This window comes from Pongo pygmaeus, chromosome 19 (assembly GCF_028885625.2).
Source record: "Pongo pygmaeus isolate AG05252 chromosome 19, NHGRI_mPonPyg2-v2.0_pri, whole genome shotgun sequence".
NCBI lineage: Eukaryota > Metazoa > Chordata > Mammalia > Primates > Hominidae > Pongo > Pongo pygmaeus.
Window position 1 is genome coordinate 20,195,078 of NC_072392.2, and position 21,719 is coordinate 20,216,796.

General features: G+C 48.3%; 1 protein-coding gene and 1 non-coding gene across 5 annotated transcripts in view; both read left to right on the forward strand.

Moving 5' to 3' along the window:
• The first annotated feature begins 6,996 nt into the window (after positions 1-6,996).
• LOC129018506 (small nucleolar RNA MBII-202) lies at positions 6,997-7,071 on the forward strand. Its single transcript, XR_008495326.1, has one exon. It is a non-coding gene; the product is annotated as a small nucleolar RNA MBII-202 (small nucleolar RNA).
• A 7,823-nt stretch (positions 7,072-14,894) lies between these two features.
• SLC5A10 (solute carrier family 5 member 10) overlaps positions 14,895-21,719 on the forward strand; it is a 69,123-nt gene continuing 62,298 nt past the window's right edge. For all 4 annotated transcript variants that reach the window (XM_054458432.2, XM_054458433.2, XM_054458434.2 and 1 more), the window contains exons 1-2: positions 14,895-15,185; positions 21,611-21,682. In XM_054458432.2, the coding sequence (XP_054314407.2) occupies positions 15,075-15,185; positions 21,611-21,682 (183 nt within the window). In that variant the 5' untranslated portion in view covers positions 14,895-15,074. The remainder of the gene's footprint in view (positions 15,186-21,610; positions 21,683-21,719) is intronic.

The following is a 21,719-nucleotide window of genomic DNA, read 5'->3' on the forward strand; positions in this document are numbered from 1 at the left end:
TGAGTTACAACGTGCGTAAGCCTCTAAAACATTATGCTAAGTGAAATTAACCTGACACAGAAGGTCACATATTGTGTGATTCCATTTATATAAAATATCCAGAATAGCCAAATCCATAAAAACAGAAAGCAGACATGTATTTACCAGGGGATAAGTAGATAGATATGTAGCTGATGTGTAGTTATCCAGGGCAGTGGTCCCCAACATTTTTGGCACCAGGCGCTGGTTTTATGGAAGACAACTTTTCCACAGATTGGGGCAAGGGGTTGGGGATGGTTTGGGGATGGAACTGCTCCACCTCAGTGGAGCAGAGGTTGCAGTGAGCCAAGATCACGCCACTGCACTCCAACCTGGGTGATAGAGTGAGACTCTGTCTCAAAAAAAAAAAAAAAAATGCCTGATAGGCATTAGATTCTCATAAGGAGTGTGCAACCTGGATCCCTCGCATGCACGGTTCCCAATAGGGTTCTTTCTCCTATGAAAATCTAATGCTGCCACTGATCTTACAGGAGGTGGAGCTCAGGCAGTAATGCTGGCTTGCCTGCCGCTCACCTCCTGCTGTGCGGACCATGGTCCTGGGGGTTGGGGACCCCTGATCCAGGGGATAGAGTGGGTTATAGGGAGAAACTTCTTTTTTTTTTTTTTTTTTGAGACAGAGTTTTGCTCTGTCGCTCAGGCTGGAGTGTAGTGGTACAATCTAGGCTCACTGCAACCTCCGCCTCCTGGGTTCAAGCAATTCTCCTGCCTCAGCCTCCCGAGTAACTGGGATGACAGGAGCATGCTACCACACTTGGCTAATTTTTTAATATTTTTCTTAGAGATGGGGTTTCACCATATTGGCCAGGCTGGTCTCAAACTCCTGACCTCGTGATCTGCCCACCTTAGCCTCCCAAAGTCCTGGGATTACAGGTGTGAGCCACCGCGCCTGGCCAGGGAGAAACTTCTTAATGGGCACAGGATTTTCTCTTGGAGTGACAGAAATGTTTTGGAACTAGATAACTAGATAGAGGTGGTGAGTGCACAGCATTGTGAATGCACTACATGCCACTAAATTATTCACTTTTATATTTTATTATTTATTTTTTGAGACAGGGTCTCACAGTCACCCAGGTTGGAGTGCAGTGATGCAATCACAGCTCACTGCAGCCTCCACCTCCCAGGCTCAAGCGATCCTCCCTCCTCAGCCTCCCGAGTAGCTGGGACCACAGGCATGTGCCACCATGCCCAGCTAAGTTTTGTATTTTTAGTAGAGACAGGGTTTTGTCATATTGTCCAGGCTGGTCTCGAATTCCTGGGCTCAAGTGATCCTCCCGTCTCAGCTTCCCAAAGTGCTGGGATTACAGGTGTCCGCCACCACACCTGACTAAATTATTCACTTTAAAATGTTAATTTTATGTTTTGCGAATTTCTTCTTAGTAAATTTCATTTCCACATGTAAAAAGCTTGGGAGTTGTAACTCCATCCTAACAACAAGTAAAAAGCTCAACAAACTGAAAAATCATTTGTACTTAGTTAGATCCATATGAGAAGTGAGGTCACAGGGCAAACCACTGCTCCCATAATCAGAGACAGAAATGCAAACATGGAGAGCAATGTACAGAAGTCTTTACAGGAACCGGTGCCAGAGTCAGGAAACCTGAAGTGTAATCGACAAATTGTTAGAGGCTAGATGAGAACAAGTCTGAGAGTCAAAAACTTCAGGGGGACTCCGTCATATGGGGACCCCATACTTTTGTGAATTTTACCTTCTCGAGAAGAATCCCCTTGAGCTTCCAGCAGGGAGACGGAAATAGGAATCATTCTGAAAGCTTCAGAGCACTGTGCTCCTCTTGACAAACTGCCCTCGGGAGAAGCTAGTTAACCAGAGCCTAACATTCAGGGGTTTTATCAGAGCCTAACTGAACTAGGAGAAGGGTAAAACCTAATTCTAACCAGCTCTAACTTTCCACTTGGGAGAAGAGAAATACTCAACTAAAGCTCACCCTAGCCAACCATGTGGGGGAGAAGGATAGTACCCAATCCCAGCCCACTCTCGCCATCCTTTCCTACCTAAGGGTAGAGAAGAAAATCTGAGAAAAGCTCGGTGACATTCACAGTCCAGTGGCACAGGGTCACCAGAAAAGACCTAATTGTAGGATCTCCCCCTACACCTCACCACCACATCACTAAAGGCATATTTATACAGCAGTTCCTTTTACCCAGTACATTACTTCCAGCTATCAAGAAAAAAATTACAGGGCATGTTAAAAAGCAAAGAACAGTTCAAAGAGACAGAGCAAGCATTAGAACCAGACCTGGCACAAGGGATGCTGAAATTATCAGTATGGAATTTTTTTTTTTTTGAGACAGATTCTCACTCTATCACCCAAGTTGGAGTGCAGTGGCGTGATCTCGGCTCACTGCAACCTCTGCCTCCTGGGTGCAAATGATTCTTGTGCCTCAGCCTCCCAAGTAGCTCAGATTACAGGCGTGTGCCACTATGCCCAGTTAATTTTTGTATTTTTAGTAGAGATGGGGTTTCACCAAGTTGCCCAGGCTGATCTTGAACTCCTGGCCTCATGTGATCTGCCCGCCTCTGCCTCCCAAAGTGCTGGGATTACAGATGTGAGTCACTGTGTCTGGCCAGACATGGATTTTTTTTTTTTTTTTAGACAGAGTCTTGCTCTGTCACCCAGGCTGAAGTGCAGTGGCATGATCTCGGCTCACCGCAGTATCCGCCTCCCGGGTTCAAGTGATTCTCCTGCCTTAGCTTCCTGAGTAGCTGGGATTATAAGCGTGTGACACCACGCCGGGCTAATTTTTGTATTTTTAGTAGAGACAGGTTTCACCATGTTGGCCAAGCTGGTCTCGAATGCCTGACCTCATGTGATCTTCTGCCCAACTCAGCATCCCAAAGTGTTGGGATTACAGGCCTGAGCCACCATGCCCGGCCAAGGAATTTAAAACAACTATGATTAAAATGCCAAGGGTTCTCATTAAGCAGACAGCATGCAAGAACAGACGGGCAATGAAAACAGAAAGGTGGAAATCTTAAGAACAATTAAAAAAAAAAAGCTACAGATAAAAACACTGTAACAGAAATAAAGAATGCCTTTGATAGACCTATTGGTAGTCTGAACATGGCTAAGCAGAGAATCTCTGAGCTTTAGAATATCTTTTTTTTTCTTTTGAGATGGAGTCTCACTCTGTTGCCCAGGCTGGAGTGCAGTGGCGCGATCTCGGCTCACTGCAATCTCCGCCTCCCAGGCTCAAGCAATTCTCGCACCTCAGCTTCCCAAATAGCTGGGATTACAGATGCGCGCTATCATGCCCAACTGATTTTTGTATTTTTAGTAGAGACAGGGTTTCTCCATGTTGGTCAGGCTGGTCTCGAACTCCCGACCTCAGGTGATCCGCCTGCCTCAGCCTCCCAAAGTGCCGGGATTACAGGTGTGAGCCACAGCGCCTGGCCTTGCTTTAGGATATCTTAATAGAAACCTCCAAAACTGAGAAGCAAAAAGACAAAAAAAAAACACCACCAGAATATGTGGAGCAATTACAAAAGGTGTAACATACATGTAAATGGGAATAGCAGAAGGAAAAGAGAGACAGGAAGAGAAGAAATATTGGACTGCAAGTTTCCTCAAATCAATGTCAGACACCAAACCACAGATCCAAGAAGGTCAAAGAACACTGAGCAGGATAAATGACAAATGAAACAAAACAAAAACTCTGCACATAAGTGTGACATTTTCAAACTACAGGAAATCAAAGATAAAGGAAAAATCCTGAAAGAAGTCAGAGGAAAAGAAAAACATCTGAAAGAAGTCAGAGGAAACAATCATGTTACCTATAGAGAAGCAAAGATAAAAATTACATGTGGCTCCTCAGAAATCATGCAAGAAGGAAAAGAGTGGAGTGAAATATTTGAGTGTTGAGAGAAGAACACTACCAACCTAGAATTCTGTACCCTGTGAAAATATCCTTCAAATGTGAAGGAGAAATACTTTCTTGGACAAACAAAAATTGAGAGAATTTATTGCCAGTAGACCTGTCTTGTAATAAATAAATTCTCTTTTTTTCTTTCTTTCTTTTTTTTTTTTTTTTTTGAGACAGGGTCACACTACTCTGTTGCCCAGGCTGGAGTGCAGTGGCACGATCTTGGCTCACTGCAGCTTCCGCCTCCTGGGCTCAAGTATCCTTCCACCTCAGCCTCCTGAATAGCTGAGACTACAGGCACTTGCCACGGCGCCTGGCTAATTTTTCTGTATTTTTTGTGGAGACAGGGTTTCTCTGTGTTGCCCAAGTTGGTCTCAACTCCTGTGCTCAAGCAATCCACCCGTCTTGGCCTCCCAAAGTGCTGGGATTATAGGTGTAAACCACCATGCCTAGCCATAAATTCTTTTAAGGAAAGAAGGAAAATAATATAGATCAGAAATTTGGATCTACATAAAGAAAGAAAGAACATGAAAGAAGGAATAAGTTCACGTGACTTGAGCTTGTAGCTATGTCTTCTGCACAGATTGGGTAATGGAACACTACATTTTTTTTTTTTGAGGGGTACGAAGTCTGGCTCCGTCCCCCAGGCTGGAGTGCAGTGGTGCAATCTCGGCTGACTGCAAGCTCCATTTCCCGGGTTCACACCATTCTCCGGCCTCAGCCTCCCGAGTAGCTGGGACAACAGGCACCCGCCACCATGCCCAGCTAATTTTTTTGTATTTTTAGTAGAGACAGAGTTTCACCATGTTAGCCAGGATGGTCTCGATCTCCTGACCTTGTGATCTGCCCACCTCGGCCTATGGAAAACTAAATTTTTATACTTGAAAATGACAGCCTAGGAGAATCGCGTGAACCTGGGAGGCAGAGGTTGCAGTGAGCTGAGACTGCACCATTGCACTCTAGCCTGGGGAACAACAATGAAACTCCGTCCCAAAAAACACAACAAAATCAAAATCAAAAACAAAACAACAACAAAATAAAACACAATGGAGAGCCTAGAAATAGACCCACATAAATATAGTCAATTGATCTTCTACAAAAAAGAAAAGGTAGTACAATGGAGAAAAGTGTTTCTAACAAATGGTGCTGGAACAACTGGACATCCACATACAAAAAAACAAGATGAACCATAGACCTTACACTTTTCACAAAAGTTAACTCAAAATGGACCTAAATGTAAAACACAAATTATAAAACTTTTGAAAGACAACATAGGAGAAAATCTAGATGAATTTGGATTTGGTGATACTTTTCAGGTACAACGTCAAAGCCACAATTGATAAAGGAAAGAATTGATAAGCTGGACCTCATAAATTTAAACATTTCCGATCTGCAGCCGGGCATGGTGGCTGATGCCTGTAATCCCAGCACTTTGGGAGGCTGAAGTGGGTGGATCACCTGAGCTCAGGAGTTTGAGATCAGCCTGGGCAACAAGGAAAAACCCCGTCTCTACCAAAGATACGTAAAAAAAATTAGCTGGGCATGGTGGCGCATGCCTGTGGTCCCAGCTACTTGGGGGTGCTGATGTGGGAGGATGGCTTGAGCTAGGGAGGCAGAGGTTACAGTGAGCCGAGATTGAGACACTGCACTTCAACCCTGGTGACAGAGTGAAACCCCATCTCAAAAAAAAAAAAAAAAAAAAAAAAAAAATTCTGCTCTGCAAAAGACAGTGTCAAGAGAATGAAAAGACAAGACACAGACTGGGAGAAAATAGTTCCCAAAGACACATCTGATAAAGAAGTGTTGTTCAAAATATAGAAAGAACTGGCCGCACGCCCTGGCTCACGCCTGTAATCCCAGCACTTTGGGAGGCCGAGGCGGGCAGATCACGAGGTCAGGAGATCGAGACCATCCTGGCTAACACGGTGAAACCCCATCTCTACTGAAAATATAAAAAATTAGCTGGGCGTGGTGGCAGGCGCCTGTAGTCCCAGCTACTTGGGAGGCTGAGGTAGGAGGATTGCTTGAGCCCAGGAGTTGCAGGTTGCAGTGAGCTGAGATCACACCACTGCACTCTAGCCTGGGCAACAGAGCACGATCCTGTCAAAAAACCAAAGCAACAATAATAACAAAGCAAAAGAAAAAAAATTAAATAAGAAAACAATTTTAAAATGTGTGAAAGATCTGATCAGACATATCATTGAATAAAATATAAAGATAGCAGATAAGCATGTGAGATGCTCAACAATATATGTCCTCATAGAATTGCAAATTCAAACAACAGAGAGACACCACCGAAAGCCTATTAGAGTGGCCAAAATCCAGAACACTGACAATGCCAAATGCTGGGGAGGATGTGGAGCAACAGGAACTCTCATTCATTGCTGGTGGGAATGCAAAATGGTATAGCTACTTTGTTGGTTTTTTTTTTTTTTTTTTTTTTTTTTTTGAGACAGAGTCTCACTCTGTAGCCCAGGCTGGAGTGCAGTGGCGCGATCTTGCTCATTGCTACCTCTGCCTCCCGGGTCCTGGTTCAAGCAATTCTGCCTCAGCGTCCTGAGTAGCTGGGACTACAGGCATGCGCCACCATGCCCAGCTAATTTTTGTATTTTTGGTAGAGAAGAGGTTTCACCATCTTGGCCACGCTGGTCTCCAACTCCCGACCTCAGGTGATCCACCTGCCTTGGTCTCCCAAAGTGCTGGGATTACAGGAGTGAGCCACTGCACCGGCCTGTTGTTTTTTGTTTGTTTGTTTGTTTGTTTTTTGAGACAGAGTCTTGCTCTGTCACCCAGGCTGGAATGCAGTGGCGCAATCTCAGCTCACTGCAACCTCCACCTTTCGGATTCAAATGATTCTTGTGCCTCAGTCTCCTGAGTAGCTACGACTACAGGCGCGTGCCCCAGGCCCAGCTAATTTTTGTATTTTTAGTAGAGACGGGGTTTCACCATGTTGATCAGGCTGGTCTTACACTCCTGACCTCAGGTGATCCTCCCACTTCGGCCTCCCAAAGTGCTGGGATTACAGGCGTGAGCCACCACGCCTGGCTGGTATAGCTACTTTGGAAGACAGTTGGAAGTTTCTTACAAATCTAAATGTGCTTTGATGCAAGTATATTTGAACCCCTTTCCATCTGATAACTGAGCAAAATAATAATTTTTTAAAAAGCATAAAAACTAAGCCTACACTTACCATATGATTCAGCAGCCACTCTTGAGTATTTATTCAAAGGAGTTGAAAACTTACATCCACACAAAAACCTGCGCATGGATGTTTACTCATTATGAATTCAGCTTTATTCATAATTGCCAAAACTTTGGTAGATGTCCTTAAGTAGGTGAATGAATAAATAAATCATAGTATCTAGATAATGGAATATTATTCAGTGCTAAAAAGAAATGAGCTACCAAGCCATGAAAACACATGGTGGAAACGGAAATACAGATGACTAAGTCAAAGAAGCCTTTGGAAAAGGCTACAAAGTGTTTGATTACAGCTATATGACGTTTTGGAAAAGCAAAACTGTGGGAACAGAAAATGATCAGTGGTTGCCAAGGGTTAGGGAGGAGAGAGGGAAGGATAGGGAGAATGCAGGGGAATTTTAGGGCAGTGAAACTCCTCTGTATGACATTATAGTGGTGGATGCATGTCAGTGTACGTTTTTCCAAACACATAGAATACGACACCAAGTGTGAACCCTAATATAATGTATGTGCTTTGGGAGATGTATCAATGCAGGCTTATCAGTTGTAACAAGCATAACAACTTTTGGTTGGGGATTTTGATAATGGGGATGGCTATGCATGTGTGGGTCAGGATATTTCTCTACCAAGGAAGGTAGACATGCAGCCAACAATTACATGAAAAGATGTTCAACATTACTAGTCCTTAGGGAAATGCAAATCAAAACCATAATGAAATGCTACTTAACACCTACTAGGATGGCTATCATAACAATGTCAAAATGCAGCCTGGGCAACACAGTGAAACCCCATCTCTACCAAAAATATAAAAATTAGCTGTGTGTGTGGCATGCACCTGTGGTCCCAGCTACTTGGTGGGCTGAGGCAAGAGGATCTCTTGAGCCCAATAGGCAGAAGTTGCAGTGAGTCCAGATCGTGCCACTGCACTCTAGTCTGGGCTGCAAAGTAAAACTCTGCCTGAAAAAAAAAAATGTAAAAATGGACAATAACAAGTGTTCATGAGAATGTGGAGAAACTGGCGGTCTAGTGCCTTGCTGGTGGGAATGTAAAATGGTGCAGCTCTTCCGGAAGACAGTTTGGCCAATCCTTAAAGTTTAACATAGAATACGACCCAGCAATTCCACTCGTAAGTGTATGCCCAAAGGAATTGAAAGTAGGGCTTCTTCCAAAGTACTATTAGAAGTAAAAAAAAAAAAATTTGGCTGGGTGAGGTGGCTCACATCCATAATTCCAGCACTGTGGGAGGCTGCGGTGGCGCAGCACTTGGGGCTAGGAGTTTGAGACCAGCCTGGCCAACCTGGCGAAACCCTGTCTCTACTCAAAATACAGAATTTAGCCTGTAATCCCAGCCACTTGGGAGTCTGAGGCATGAGAATCACCTGAGCCCAGGAGGTGGAGGTTGGTTGCTGTGAGCCTAGACTGCACTCCTGCACTCCAGCCTAGGTGACAGAGTGAGATTCTGTCTCAGAAACAAAACAAAACAAAAACAAAAACAAATGTTTTTAATTTAAAAAAATTTTAAAAAGGAAGCAGAGTCTCAAAGAGATACTTTCACCTCAATGTTCACAGCAACTTTATTCACAATAGACAAAAGGTAGAAAAAAGTCAGATGTCCATCCAGCCGATGAATGGATAAACAAACTATGGCATACACATACAGTTGACAATTATTCAGTGAGAAGACAGAGCGAAGCGCCGACACGCGCTACAACATGAATGAACTGTGAAAACATCCTCAGCGAAAGCACCCAGACACAAAAGACCACATATCGTATGATGCCACTTATATAATATACCTGTTGTGGAAAAACTTCCAAACCGGGTTTTACCTTTGCTCTCACACTGCAGCAAACGCAGAAGACTTCTGTGACCAAATGTGGGGACATCTCCCCACCAATAAACAAGCAATCAGTTCTGCAGCAGACACCAGCAAAGTGCCCTCCAATTCAATTCCAACACAATCTACCCAGGGTGAGGGCTCTGTTCCCAAGGCTGACTCCTCCTTCCCACCAGTCCAGGCCTCTGGAACTTCTGACCCACAAGCTTCAAGTTGAGTTCCCATGACTGATCCCCTCTTTGGATTCAATTAATTTGCTAGAGCGGCTCACAGAACTCAGGGAAACACTTACTTAGGAGGCTTACTGGTTTATTGTGAAGCGCATTTTAAAGGATACAAAGAAACAGCCAGATGAAGAGAGACACAGGGTGACGTCTGGAAGGGTCCTGAGCACAGGAGCTTCTGTTCCTGCAGTTGGGGAGTGCCACCCTCCCAGCACAGGGATGAGTTCTTTTTCACCTTCTTGCCTGCCTCCACGTGTTCAGCCATCTGGCAGCTCTCTGGACCTAGTCCTCTTGGGTTTTTATGAAAGCTTCATGAGATCAGCATTCCTTCCCCCAGGGTGTGGGGCAGGACCCTCTCTGGAATGAGGATGATGTGACCCACAATTAGAAAGGCAGGGGAAGGTTAGAGGCCGCCTTGGGGCAGGTGAGAGGAGGCAGGAGAAGGTCAGAGAGATTCTGTTTCCTGAGGCCTGACATGCCAGATGTGATAACAACAGAATGCAGCAAGGGCTGTGGAGTTGAGTCAGGAATCCAGGGTGGAAACCTGTGTGTATACATAACACCACGACACCAGAGAAGGCAACTCCTACATACCTATGATACCACAACACCAGAGAAGGCAAATCCACAAAGAGGGAAAGTAGATTGGTGGCTGCCAGAGGCTTGGGGAGGGGGAATGAAGAGTGATGCTTTATTGGTACGAGGTTTCATTGGAGGGGATGAAAAATATTGGAGTAGGCTGGGTGCGGTGTCTCATGCCTGCAATCCCAGCACTTTGGGAGGCTGAGGTGGGTGGATCACCTGAGGTCAGGAGTTCAAGACCAGCCTGGCCAACACGGTGAAACCCTGTCTCTACTAAAAATACAAAAATTAGCCAGGCGTGGTGGTGCGCGCCTGTTATTCCAGCTACTCGGGAGGTTGAGGCGGGAGAATTGCTTGAACCCAGGAGGCAAATGTTGCAGTGAGTCGAGATTGCGCCATTGTACTCCAGCCTGGGTGACAGAGCAAAACTCCGTCTCAGAAAAAAACAAAAAGAAAAGAAAAATGTTGGAACAGGTAATGGCGATGGGTGCACAGCGTTGTGAAGGTGCTGGAAGCCACAGACTTGTATACTTTAAGGGGTTAAAATGATGGATTTTATGTTAAATGCATTCTCCCTCGATAATGATAAGAAAGGATAGGTTTCTGGGATTGAAGGGCCTCAGGGGCCTCAGCATCTGAAGATTCCTCAGTTGCCTGGGCTCCTTGGACTTCCTGCAGTGATGTGGCAAGGGTAGACCCTGTGCCGGTCACCGGAGGAGCGAGGTGACGGGTGGGTGGGGGCAGATACTACTGTGTCGTGTGGCAGCACAGCCGCCAGCCCAGCAGGGCCAGGGAGGCACAGAAGAGGGAGGAGCCAAAGAAGCCTTTACAGAGGCAGTGATGTCTCAGTACCGTCTTGAAGGATGAGTAGCAGTTCACCAAGCAGACTGAGAGGTAGGGGGACTTGAGGACACCCAGGGAGGAACTGAGGGCAGCAGAAGCTGGAGCTGGGTGGGGGGAGGGCCAGGTTCCAGGGCCCCTGGTGCCGAACCCAAGGCCTCGCACTTGATCTCTGGAGCAGTAAAGGCCGTTGAAGGTAAGTTTGAAACAGGCGTGTCATGTCCAGGGTTAGGCTTTTAGGGTGTTCTGACATCCTGTGCGTGGGGTAGATTCAAAAGGATAAGACTGGAGGCCGGGGATCAGTCCCTCCCCACCTGTGCTGGACGCCTGGTCTGCATCGGTTCCGTTACCTCCCAGCAGCCCTTCCCAGCTGCCTTCACTTCTCTTCCACTCTGCTGCTCTGCCAGCTGAGCTCAGGGTCCTCCCACCCAGGTGCTCACTCGACCACTCCCCTCGAGGGCCTGAGGCTTGACAGTCCAACCTCCATCACTCCCCGCCCAAACCCACCCTCTCCCAAAGCTCAGTGGGCTTGGCTGGGACCCCAGGGGCGGAGGGGGGTCATTCATTCCCACTGAATACCTGTCATGAGCCATGCTGGGTGGTGGAGTTTAATATTAAAAGGGCAGATTTGAGAGCTGGACAATTTGGGTTCAAAGTCCTCCTCTGTCTCTTAGTTGCTGTGTGACTTTGAGCAAGTTCCTCTGTTTCTCTGTGCCTCGGATTTTCCATCCCTCAAGGAGTTGGGAGAGTTGAGGGTGGACGATGCGTGGGCACATGGTGACGGCTCAGTAGGCGTCTGTAACCATGGTAAAGATGAAGCTGTGGGCTGGCCCCTGGGGTCCCAGCCGGGCCCACTGAGCTTTGGGAGAGGGTGGGTTTGGGTGGGGAGTGATGGAGGGTGGACTCTGAAACCTGAAGCCCTCAAGGGGAGGTTGTCAAGAGGGTACCTGGATGAGAGAACGCAGCGCTCGGCCAGCAGAGCAGCAGAGTGGAGGGAAGTGAAGGCCGCCTGGAAGGGCTGCTGGGAGGTGACCAACCAATGCAGATGCAGGTACCCAGCACAGGTGGGCAGGTGAGCATTCAGGAAATGGTTGTCAGGGACCCACCACCCTTCACAAAGCACCTGGTAACACTCTCCTTGAGCCTCTGTATCAGTGGAAGGAAACTGCCTGACCTGGCTGGTGAGGGGAGCCCAGGCAGGGTCGGGGGCACCCCTGGGGGCCAGCTTGCTGGTCTAAACCAAGGCCAAGGCCAGAGGTCTTACAAAAAAGCCCAGCCCACACCAAAGCATAAAAAGTAATAACTTGAGCCAGACACAGTGGCTCACGCCTGTAATCCCAGCACTTTGGAAGGCTGCTTGAGCCCAGGAGTTTGACAACAGCCTGGGCAACATGGTGAGACCCTGTCTCTATCAAAAAAAAAAAAAACACACAAAACTTTGCGGGCTATGGTGGTGCATGCCTGTAGTCCCAGCTACTCAGGAGGCTGAGGTAGGAGGATCGCTTGGGCCCAGGAGGCTGAGACTGCAGTGAGCTGTGATTGTACCACTGCACTCCAGCCTGGGCAATAGAGCCAGACCTTGTCTCAAAAAAATAAAATAAAGTGATAGTTCTCCTTTCTCCTCTCCTTAGCAGTTTGGTGTGTGTCCTTCAAAACACTGTGGCCGTTCAGCCCCTTACATTACACATAATGAGAGGATAAACATGGATATAGATCTATATTCTGTAGCTTGCTTTTTTCACTTACAAGTGTATCATCCTTCCATGCCATTATATAAAGCCACCTCATCTTTTTAATGGTCATGGTGTTCCATGGTTTGGAGGTCTCATAATTCACTCACCACCTTCTCTGGGTGGTTATGTAGGAAATTTCCAAACTTTTTGGCTGCCCTGAGCACCCTTGCCCTTGTAGCTTAGGACTCTTGGGGAGTTTCTCCATCAGGACAGACAAGCAGACAATACTTAGCAGGAATAAATGATCAGTCTTGTGCTTATTGCAAAAGCAGGAGCAACAGAGAAGCTGGAACTAGACCTGGCAGGCAGGCAGAGAGAGTCCCTGGAGGGATTCACCGCAAGCTGCCGCAGATGACCGTGGGCTCCCTTCACTCATGTGCAGTCCGTTCCAGTGCTGCCCAGCTCATCACGTGGTTGGTCATGCCTTGGTCACAATTCTGAAGCACTTAAGGAAGAAACTCATAAGCTCATAGATGCCCCACACACAAGATACAAATGGCTCCAGTCATCCTTCCACGTCCCGTTCCTGGTTCTCATGAGTCCGAGGGACTTCTTCCGGGGATGGAAGAGGATTCAAGCGGTGTGGTACGGATGACTTCTCAGCTAGGACAGTCTCCATGTTTCTTGGGTTGAGTGAATAGGTGATCCTGTTGGGTCAGGTGGGGTCAGAATGTGGGTGTGACTGGGCTCCGGGTGGCGTTTCTTCTCCCGCAGACATGGCTGGGCTTGTTTGGGACTTCTCCCTCCATGTCCTCCGCTGCCACCCTCCTCCTGTCCCCGTCCTTCAGGGCAGAACCAACAAATCAGTCTCAGCCCCTTAAGAGCACCTTTACTGGTGCTTTCTTTCCCTAGGACTTTTTTTCTCTTTTTTCATTTTTTTTCCATTTAAACTCAGTGGCAAAAATCCCAAAGACTTTTGATCCAAAGGCGGCAGTTATCACTACGTGGTTTATTTCCTTCTAAGACCTAGCCAAGGGTCTCAGAGCCAATGCTGCTGGTACAACTACTCTATTAATGAGATAGGTTGGGTAAGTCTGGATCCTCCCAGCTGGGTCCTTCTGATCAGTGCAAAGCAGCCTTTTGTTTTATAACACATTGCAAGCAATGGCTTGGGAAGTAAACACCATCTGAGGCTGGCTGGCCAGAGGCAAGGGGAGATGGCAGGCAGTTGAGCCTGCCTGAGGGTTCTCTCAGCAGTGACTTCCTTTTTCCCTTCCTTCTTCTGCCTAGTCCTGTATGTGAGGGCTATTAATTGTTTTTTGTTGTTGTTTTTTTTTTGTTTTGTGAGATGGAGTCTCCCTCTGTCACCCAGGCTGGAGTACAATGGCACAATCTTGGCTCGCTGCAACCTCTACCTCCTGAGTTCAAGCAATTCTCCTGCCTCAGCCTCCCAAGTAGCTGGGATTACAGGCGCATACCACCATGTCCGGCTAATTTTTGTATTTTTAGTAGAGACGGGGTTTTGCCATGTTGGCCAGGCTGGTCTCAAACTCCTGACCTCAGGTGATCCACCCGCCTTGGCCTCCCAAAGGCATGAGCCACTGCTCCCGGCCGAGGGGATTAATTTTTACCTGCACCTCAGGGTTATCGAGTAACAGGCTGGCTGGGTTTGCAGGCCAGCGTGTTCCTGGTGGCAGCCACTAACTCATTAACACTTCTGGAAGTGCTGCGTGTCTGGTTAAACTGCAAATGCTTTGCAAAGTCATGAGTCATGTCACTGAGCAGAGGCGTGAGACTGCTGGCCAGCCCTGCTGTGTACACTGATAGAATTAGTGAGCGAGCGTCCCACTCTGATGGAATCCAGATGGAACTGTCACTGTCACTGCAGTGGAGACGGTGGGGCCACATCTGCACTGAATCCTACTCTGCGCCTTCAATGGCTGTGTAATGGCTGATGGCCATTTTCTTGACTAGGATGAGACATTGCCTACTCGGCATGGCTGCTATGAGCATGAAATGGGATCATGTGCGGAACAGCCATGCGTGGTCCGTGAAATGGGATCATGTATGGAACAGCCATGCATGGTCCTTGGTGTGTGACAGATATTGGGTCCCTCTGTGGTCCCAGGCAGACATTGCCCAGGGTGTGGGCCGAATGGATGGTCAAGTTGAGGGGCTTGGGACTGTTTCACGGGTCTAGAAAAAGAGAGCAGAAACATTGGCAGCAGGACTTTATTGTCCGACATGGGGCTGCCTCTGAGCCTGGGCTGTGTTGGCTGGAAGTGAGCCATAATGCAGGTGTCATCCTCCCAAGCCCTGCTCAGTCCACTCACAGCCCGATGGCCAAGGGAGGACATGGCTGCCCGCCACGGCAGTGTCTTCAGAGGTGAGGCATTCGTCCCGACGCTCTATGCTTCTTATACAAATTAGATATAGGTGAAGTCACCCATTAAGCAACCCAGCCTTTCTGGGACTATTCGGGTTGCCTCCGGGTCCACTAAATGCGGATAATTTTCCCCAAGCCCCCTCCGAGTTCAAGGAGGCTCCTTCCCCTTCTCCTCCCACTTGCTTCTCCCAGGCTCCCTGACTCCTAGGCTCTGGGATCTGCTCCCCACCACGGGGTGAGGAAGCTGAACTGCATGGTGACGCAGCTGCCCTGCATGCAGCCACATCATGGGCTGGAGATGCCACTGTCGGCTCGGTTTAATGATCAATTAGCTCCCTGCCAGGAAACCCTTTCTGACCTGGTTTGCCCCTCAGTCCCTCGGGCTCATACCTAGTGCCTGCGGCAGGACAGCCATGGCCGCCAACTCCACCAGCGACCTCCACACTCCCGGGACGCAGCTGAGCGTGGCTGACATCATCGTCATCACCGTGTATTTTGCTCTGAATGTGGCCGTGGGCATATGGGTAAGGCGACCTGTGCTGGTGGCGGCCAACTGGGCTCTCAGGGTTGGTGCTTGGGGTGGGAACCGGGGTCCAGCATGTCTCTGTAGTGTCAGCATTGGTCCCACCTGGTGGCCTGGTGATCCTTGTGGTCCTCCTCCCAGCCTAGGGTAGATTTGCTTGGAGACCTTGACCAAGCCCCTTTCTCTCTTTGGGTAATGGCGTCTCCATCTGCAAAGTGAGGAGGAGGAAATTCTGTCTAACAGGTAACTGAGCTTTTGTGCTGCTGCCCAGCTGGAGTCCCTGGTTGTGGCCCATCAGCCTCCTGGTCCCAGCCTCCATGGTGTCAGTGACTCCTGTCTGCTTGAACAACGGGCTCCCAGGGATTCCCTGGCTGCACCCCAGAGCTGCTGGATCAGAATCCGGAGGCAGGGAGGGCCCTGGGAGCCGGGGGTCTTTATTTTGAACAAGCTTCCTGGGGATTCATGTCCTGTGGCCTAGCCCTAGATCATAAGCCGGTTCTTTCTCCCTTCCTAAGATTGAGAAGTGAGCAGTGATCTGACCCCACGCACAGATTCCAAGGGCAGCGGGGCCCCTGGGGACAGGCTGTCTCATGTGCAGATGGAGAAGCCGAGGTTCTGGCCCCGCAGCGAGGGAAGGGCTCCTCTTTGGTCTATCGTGGAGGCCTTCGTGAGGAAAGGTGGACACAGCCTGGTCCAGGTCACCTGCTCCACGCTTAGTGCCTGGGGAGGTTGGGCTCCACTTCCTTAGCCCCAGAGGTCCCCAGCCTGGCATCCCTGAGCGCCCTGACAGTCTCCTGGGGAGAATGAGTACCCCTTCTTTTTTTTTTTTTTTTTAACTGAGACGGAGTCTAGCACTGTCGCCTGGGCTGGAGTGCAGTGGCACTATCTTGGCTCACTGCAACCTCCACCTCCTGGGTTCAAACAATTCTCCTGCCTCAGCCTCCCGAGTAGCTGGGATTGCAGGGTCCACTGCCCCACCCAGGTAATTTTTTGTATTTTTAGTAGAGACAGAGTTTTACCATGTTGGCCAGGCTAGTCTCGAACTCCTGACCTCATGATTTGCCCTCCTCGGCTTCCCAAAGTGCTGGAATTACAGGCGTGAGCCACCACACCCGGCCGAGTACCCCTTCTTGTCTTCCATAACCCCTGGCCTAAGCACAAAGGCCTGGCAAACAGGAGACAGGTCACGTCCCCTCAGCTTTCTGGGCCTCAGTGTTCTGATCTGTTACATGGAGACACCACCTACCTGGGGTGAGGTCTGCTATCAAGAGGCCCACACAGGACCAGACCTTGCTGCTGCCATTGGTTCTACAGTGGTAGCGGTGGTGGTGGTGGTGGTGGTGGTTGTAGCAGTGGTGATTATAAGGGTAGCAGCCGCAGTCATTAAAATTAATTATTACAGGTTGGATTTCAAAAATCTGAAACCCAAAATCTGAAACATTTTGAACACCAACATGATGCTCAAAGCAAATGCTCATTGGAGCATCTCAGATTTTAGATTTTTGGGTTGGGGATGTTCAACTGGCAGGCATTCTGTAAATATCTCCAAATCTGAAAGAATCCGAAATCCAAAACTCTTCTGGTTCCAAGTATTTCGGATAATGGCTCCTCAACCTGTATGTGATTAAATATTAACTCACAAGTAGCCCAGTGCTGGCCATCGGCAAAGCCGAGTTCAAGTCTCGGCTCTGCTCTGTGTACTTAAGTCACTTAATCTCTGTGGGCTTCAGTTTCCTCAAACACGCAATGTGGGTTTCTGTGCAGCCCACACCTCAGGGCTGTTCCAAGGAGCAAGGGGCCAATGGAAGTGAAAATCTGCGCAAACTGTAACGTGCTAGATTCCTGTGAGAGTTGGTGGCTAGAATTCAGAGAAGGAGGTGCCCACGTGGGGCAGAACAGGCAGTGGAGGGTTTCTGGATGAGGGGAGGTAAGGGCCAGGCAAGATCTGAAGAGGGAAAGGAGAGGGGAGACAAGGCTGTCCTGGCTAGCACAGGTCGGGTATTCAGTCGGAAGTGCACGTCTAAGAAAGATGTTCTGGGCACCTGAGGCCAGGCCCTTTGTAGCCCAGTGACTTGGGCCACCAACCCTTGTTGCCCGTGATCCACCTCTCCTAGCTCAGCCTTGCTGTTTGCAGGCTGGTCCCCTGGTAGTAGGGCTATAGGAGTTCTGCACTGTCCCTCCAAGCAGGCTCTGCTGGCCCAGCTGGGAGCAGCTGGCCAGAGAGCAGTGAGCACATCCAGAAAAGATCAGAACCAGACAGGGAGGATGCTGGACCTGCATCTCGTAGGGAGAAGCAGACAGAGCAAGCCAGGCAGGTGCAGCCCTGCAAAGATGTTTAGATGGTGGGCCTGGGAGAGTTTGGCGGGGGCGGGGGGCGCCTTTAAGGAAGAGATGTTCCTGGAGGAGGGGACTTTGAGCTGAGCCTTTGCATTCATTAAAGTATCTGTTAACAAGTGACAGAAAACTACTTTCAAATGAGCTCTAAAAATATAGGAAATGTAGGCCGGGCGCAGTGGCTCATGCCTGTTATCCCAGCACTTTGGGAGGCCGAGGCGGGTGGATCACGAGGTCAGGAGTTTGAGACCAGCCTGGCCAGGATGGTGAAACCCTGTCTCTACTAATAATACAAAAATTAGCCAGGCGTGGTGCCAGGCCCCTGTAATCCCAGCTACTCGGGAGGCTGAGGCACAAGAATTGCTTGAAACCGGAAGGCGGAGGTCGCAATGAGCTGAGATCACGCCACTGCACTCCAGCGTGGGCAAAAGAGTGAAACAGTGTATCAAAAAAAAAAAAAAAAAAAAAAGAATTCAGGAAATGTAATTGTGTCCAGCAATAGAAAGGGCTTCAGGTGCAGTATGATCCAGGGATTCACAGCATTATTAAGGATACAGCTACACCTCACTGTGGTTCTCTCAGCCTCCATCCATGTGTAGCTCTGTCCTAAGCCCAGCTCCCCTCATGTCCTGATATGAAATGACCAGCCCAGTGATTGAGTCTGAGTTAAAATCCAGGCTGCACCACTTGCTAGATAGGTGTGTTTTCATCTCTGAGACCATCCGTTTCCTCAATGGTAACATGGCACCTACTTCATAGAGCTGTTGCGAGGACTAAGAACTCCACGCAGATCAAATAGTTGAAGCCAACTCTGGCATGGGGGCCCTCGGGGAACCTTAAATGGGTACATGTGGCCACCAGCAACTGCCAGCAGCCCCCAGAGCCCCAGATATAAGAAGGCAACTGGCAATGCCCACTATAGGCTTGAAAGATGAGAAGCGTTAGGAAAAAGCATGGGCTGTAATCATAGATGCTCTGGAGTTGTGCAGTGCACAGCGTACACATCTGGATATGGCCATCCTGGCCAAGACTGTGAGCCTTCAGACTATGCTGCATTTAGTACGGCAAGATCACGGCACACAAAGAGAAAGTGGTGGGAGTTAGAGCAGGAGAGAAACAGGCAGGAGCCACATCAAAAGCTCTGAACTGGGTGTGGTGGTGTCCACGTGGTTCCTGCTACTCAGGAAGCTGAGACGGGGAGATCACGTGAGCCCAGGAGTTCAAGACCAGCCTGGGCAACATAATGAGACCCTGTCTTAAAAATAAAAATAAATAGGCCGGGCGCAGTGGCTCATGCCTGTAATCCCAGCACTTTGGGAGGCCGAGGCGGGCGGATCACCTGAGGTCGGGAGTTCAAGACCAGCCTGACCAACATGGAGAAACCCCGTCTCTACTGAAAATACAAAATTAGCCGGGCGTGGTGGCACATGCCTGTAATCCCAGCTACTGGGTAGGCTGAGGCAGGAGAATCGCTTGAACCCGGGAGGCAGAGGTTGTGGTGAGCCGAGATCGTGCCATTATACTCCAGCCTGGGTAACAACAGTGAAACACTGTCTCAAAAATAAATAAATAAATAAATAAATAAATAAATAATAAATAAATAAATAGATAAAGAAAGCTTTGAATGGTGAGTACATACAATGAAGCCTAATTATCTTGAGTATAGGGCAGGGCAGTTAAAGTCGGGAAGAAAGAGACCTGCATATTGATGGATATATTTTGTGATCCAGCCTTACGTATGTTCTGAAAAGAAATACAAAATCTAAATACCGGTCCGGTGTCCCTCTTCAAATTCTTCTGTTTTTTCTTTTTTCTTTTTTTTTTTTCTTTTTTCAGACAGAGTCTTGCTCTGCAGCCCAGGCTGGAGGGCAGTGGTGCCATCTTGGCTCACTGCAGCCTTGACTTCCTGGGCTCAAGTGATCCTCCCACCTCAGCCTCTCCAGTAGCTGGGATTACAAGCATGCACCACCACACCCAGCTAATTTTAAAACTTTTTATAGAGACAGAGTTCCACTATGTTGCCCAGGCTGGTCTTGAATCCCTGGCTTGAGTAACCCTCCTTCCTTGGCCTCCCAAAGTGTTGGGATTACAGGCATGAGCCACCACGCCTGGACGATTTAACTTAAATTCCTCCCATCCAAATAGCACTAAAGAGAGGCTTGAAAAATCCACGTACTCACTGACCCTTATCAAACACTTACCAGATGCCAGGCACCATTCTCAGCATGCTACGTGTATTAACCCACTAAAGCTCATAAAAACCCTGTGAGGGTTAGCAAGCCAAGGCAGGCGGATCACATGAGGTCAGGAATTTGAGACCAGCCTGGCCAACATAACGAAACTCCCTCTCTATTAAAAACACAAAAAATTAGCCAGGTGTGGTGGTGCATGCCTGTAATCCCAGCTACTCGGGAGGCTGAGGCAGGAGAATCACTCGAACCCGGGAGGTGAAGGTTGCAGTGAGCCGAGATCTGTCACTGCATTCCAGCCTGGGTGACGGAGTGAGATTCTGTCTCAAAAACAAAACAAAACAAAATTCATAAAGGAAGAACTTCTTAGGACCACGTTACAGAGGAAGAAACCAAGGCACATGCGTTTGGTAACTTGCCCCAGGTAACACGGCCAGGAAGCAGAGAAGACAGGATTTTACTCTCAGACATTCTGATTGCAGAATTTTTATTCCATCTACATGGAGGACAAAATTCTATACTCCCCCTAAACCAAAGGCATGTGGGAATACGTGGGTAAGGAACTAACTGCTTCTGTTCTTTTTATAAAAGTTGAGATAAAATTTACATAATATACAATTCATCATTTTAACCATTTTATTTTATGTATGTATGTATGTATGTATTTATTTAGAGACAGAGTCTTGCTCTGTCGCCAGGCTGGAGTGCAGTGGCACGATCTCGGCTCACTGCAACCTCCGCCTCCTGGGTTCAAGCAATTCTCCTGCCTCAGCCTCCCGAGTAGCTGGGACTACAGGAGCCTGCCACCACACCCAGCTAATTTTTGTATTTTTAGTAGAGACAGGGTTTCACCATGTTGGCCAGGATGGTCTCAATCTCTTGACCTCGTGATCCACCTGCCTCGGCCTCCCAAAGTGCTGGGATTACAGGCGTGAGCCACTGCGCCAGCCCATATTAACCATTTTAAAGTGTGCAATTCATAGCATTTAGTACATTTGCAATGTTGTGCAACCATTACCTGTAGCTAGCTCCAAAACATTTTCATCACTCCAAATGGATACCCTGTCCCCATCAGCAGTCAAGCATGGTTCTTCCTGTCACCCAGCCCCTGGCAACCACTCATCTGCTTTCTATCTCTATAAATTTGCCTGTTCTGGACATTTCATATAAATGGAATCATACAATTCGTGGCCTTTTGTGTCTGTCTCTGTTCATGAAGCATCATGTTGTCAAGGTCCATCCAAGTTGGGCATGCATCAGAGCTTCATTCCCAGGATATTTGTTGTTTTTTTTTGAGACAGGATTTCACTCTGTTGCCCAGGCTGGAGTGCAGTGACACAATCACCGCTCACTGCAGCATACACCTCCTGGGCTCAAGAGATTCTCCCACCTCAGCCTCCTAAGTAGCAGGGGCCACAGGCATGTGCCACCAAACCCTGCATTTTTTGTAGACCTGGGGTCTCACTGTGTTGCCCAGTCTGGTCTCAAACTGCTAGGTTCAAGTGATCCGCTTGCCTCCGCCTCCCAAAGTGCTGGGATTACAGGCATGAGCTACTGCACCCAATAGAACTTCATTCCTTTTGAAGACTGAATAATATTCCTTTATATAGGATATAGCACATTTTGTTTATTTACTCATCAGTCAACAGAAATGTGGGTTGTTTTCACTTTTGGCTATTATGAATAATGCTGCTATGAACATTCGTGTACAAGTTTCTGAGTGGATGTGTGCTTTCAATTCTTTTGGACATATACCTAGGAGTGGAACTTCTGGGTCGTATGGTGATTCTATGCGCAATCTTTTGAGGAGCTGCCACGCCGTTTCCGCAGCAGCAGCCCCATTATACTTCCCACCAGCAGTGCGCGGGCTTCCAACTCCTGTCTCTTCTTTCTCTTCTTGCAGTCCTCTTGTCGGGCCAGCAGGAACACGGTGAATGGCTACTTCCTAGCAGGCCGGGACATGACATGGTGGCCGGTGAGTGCACCCTGACTTCTCACACACCCCCACTTTG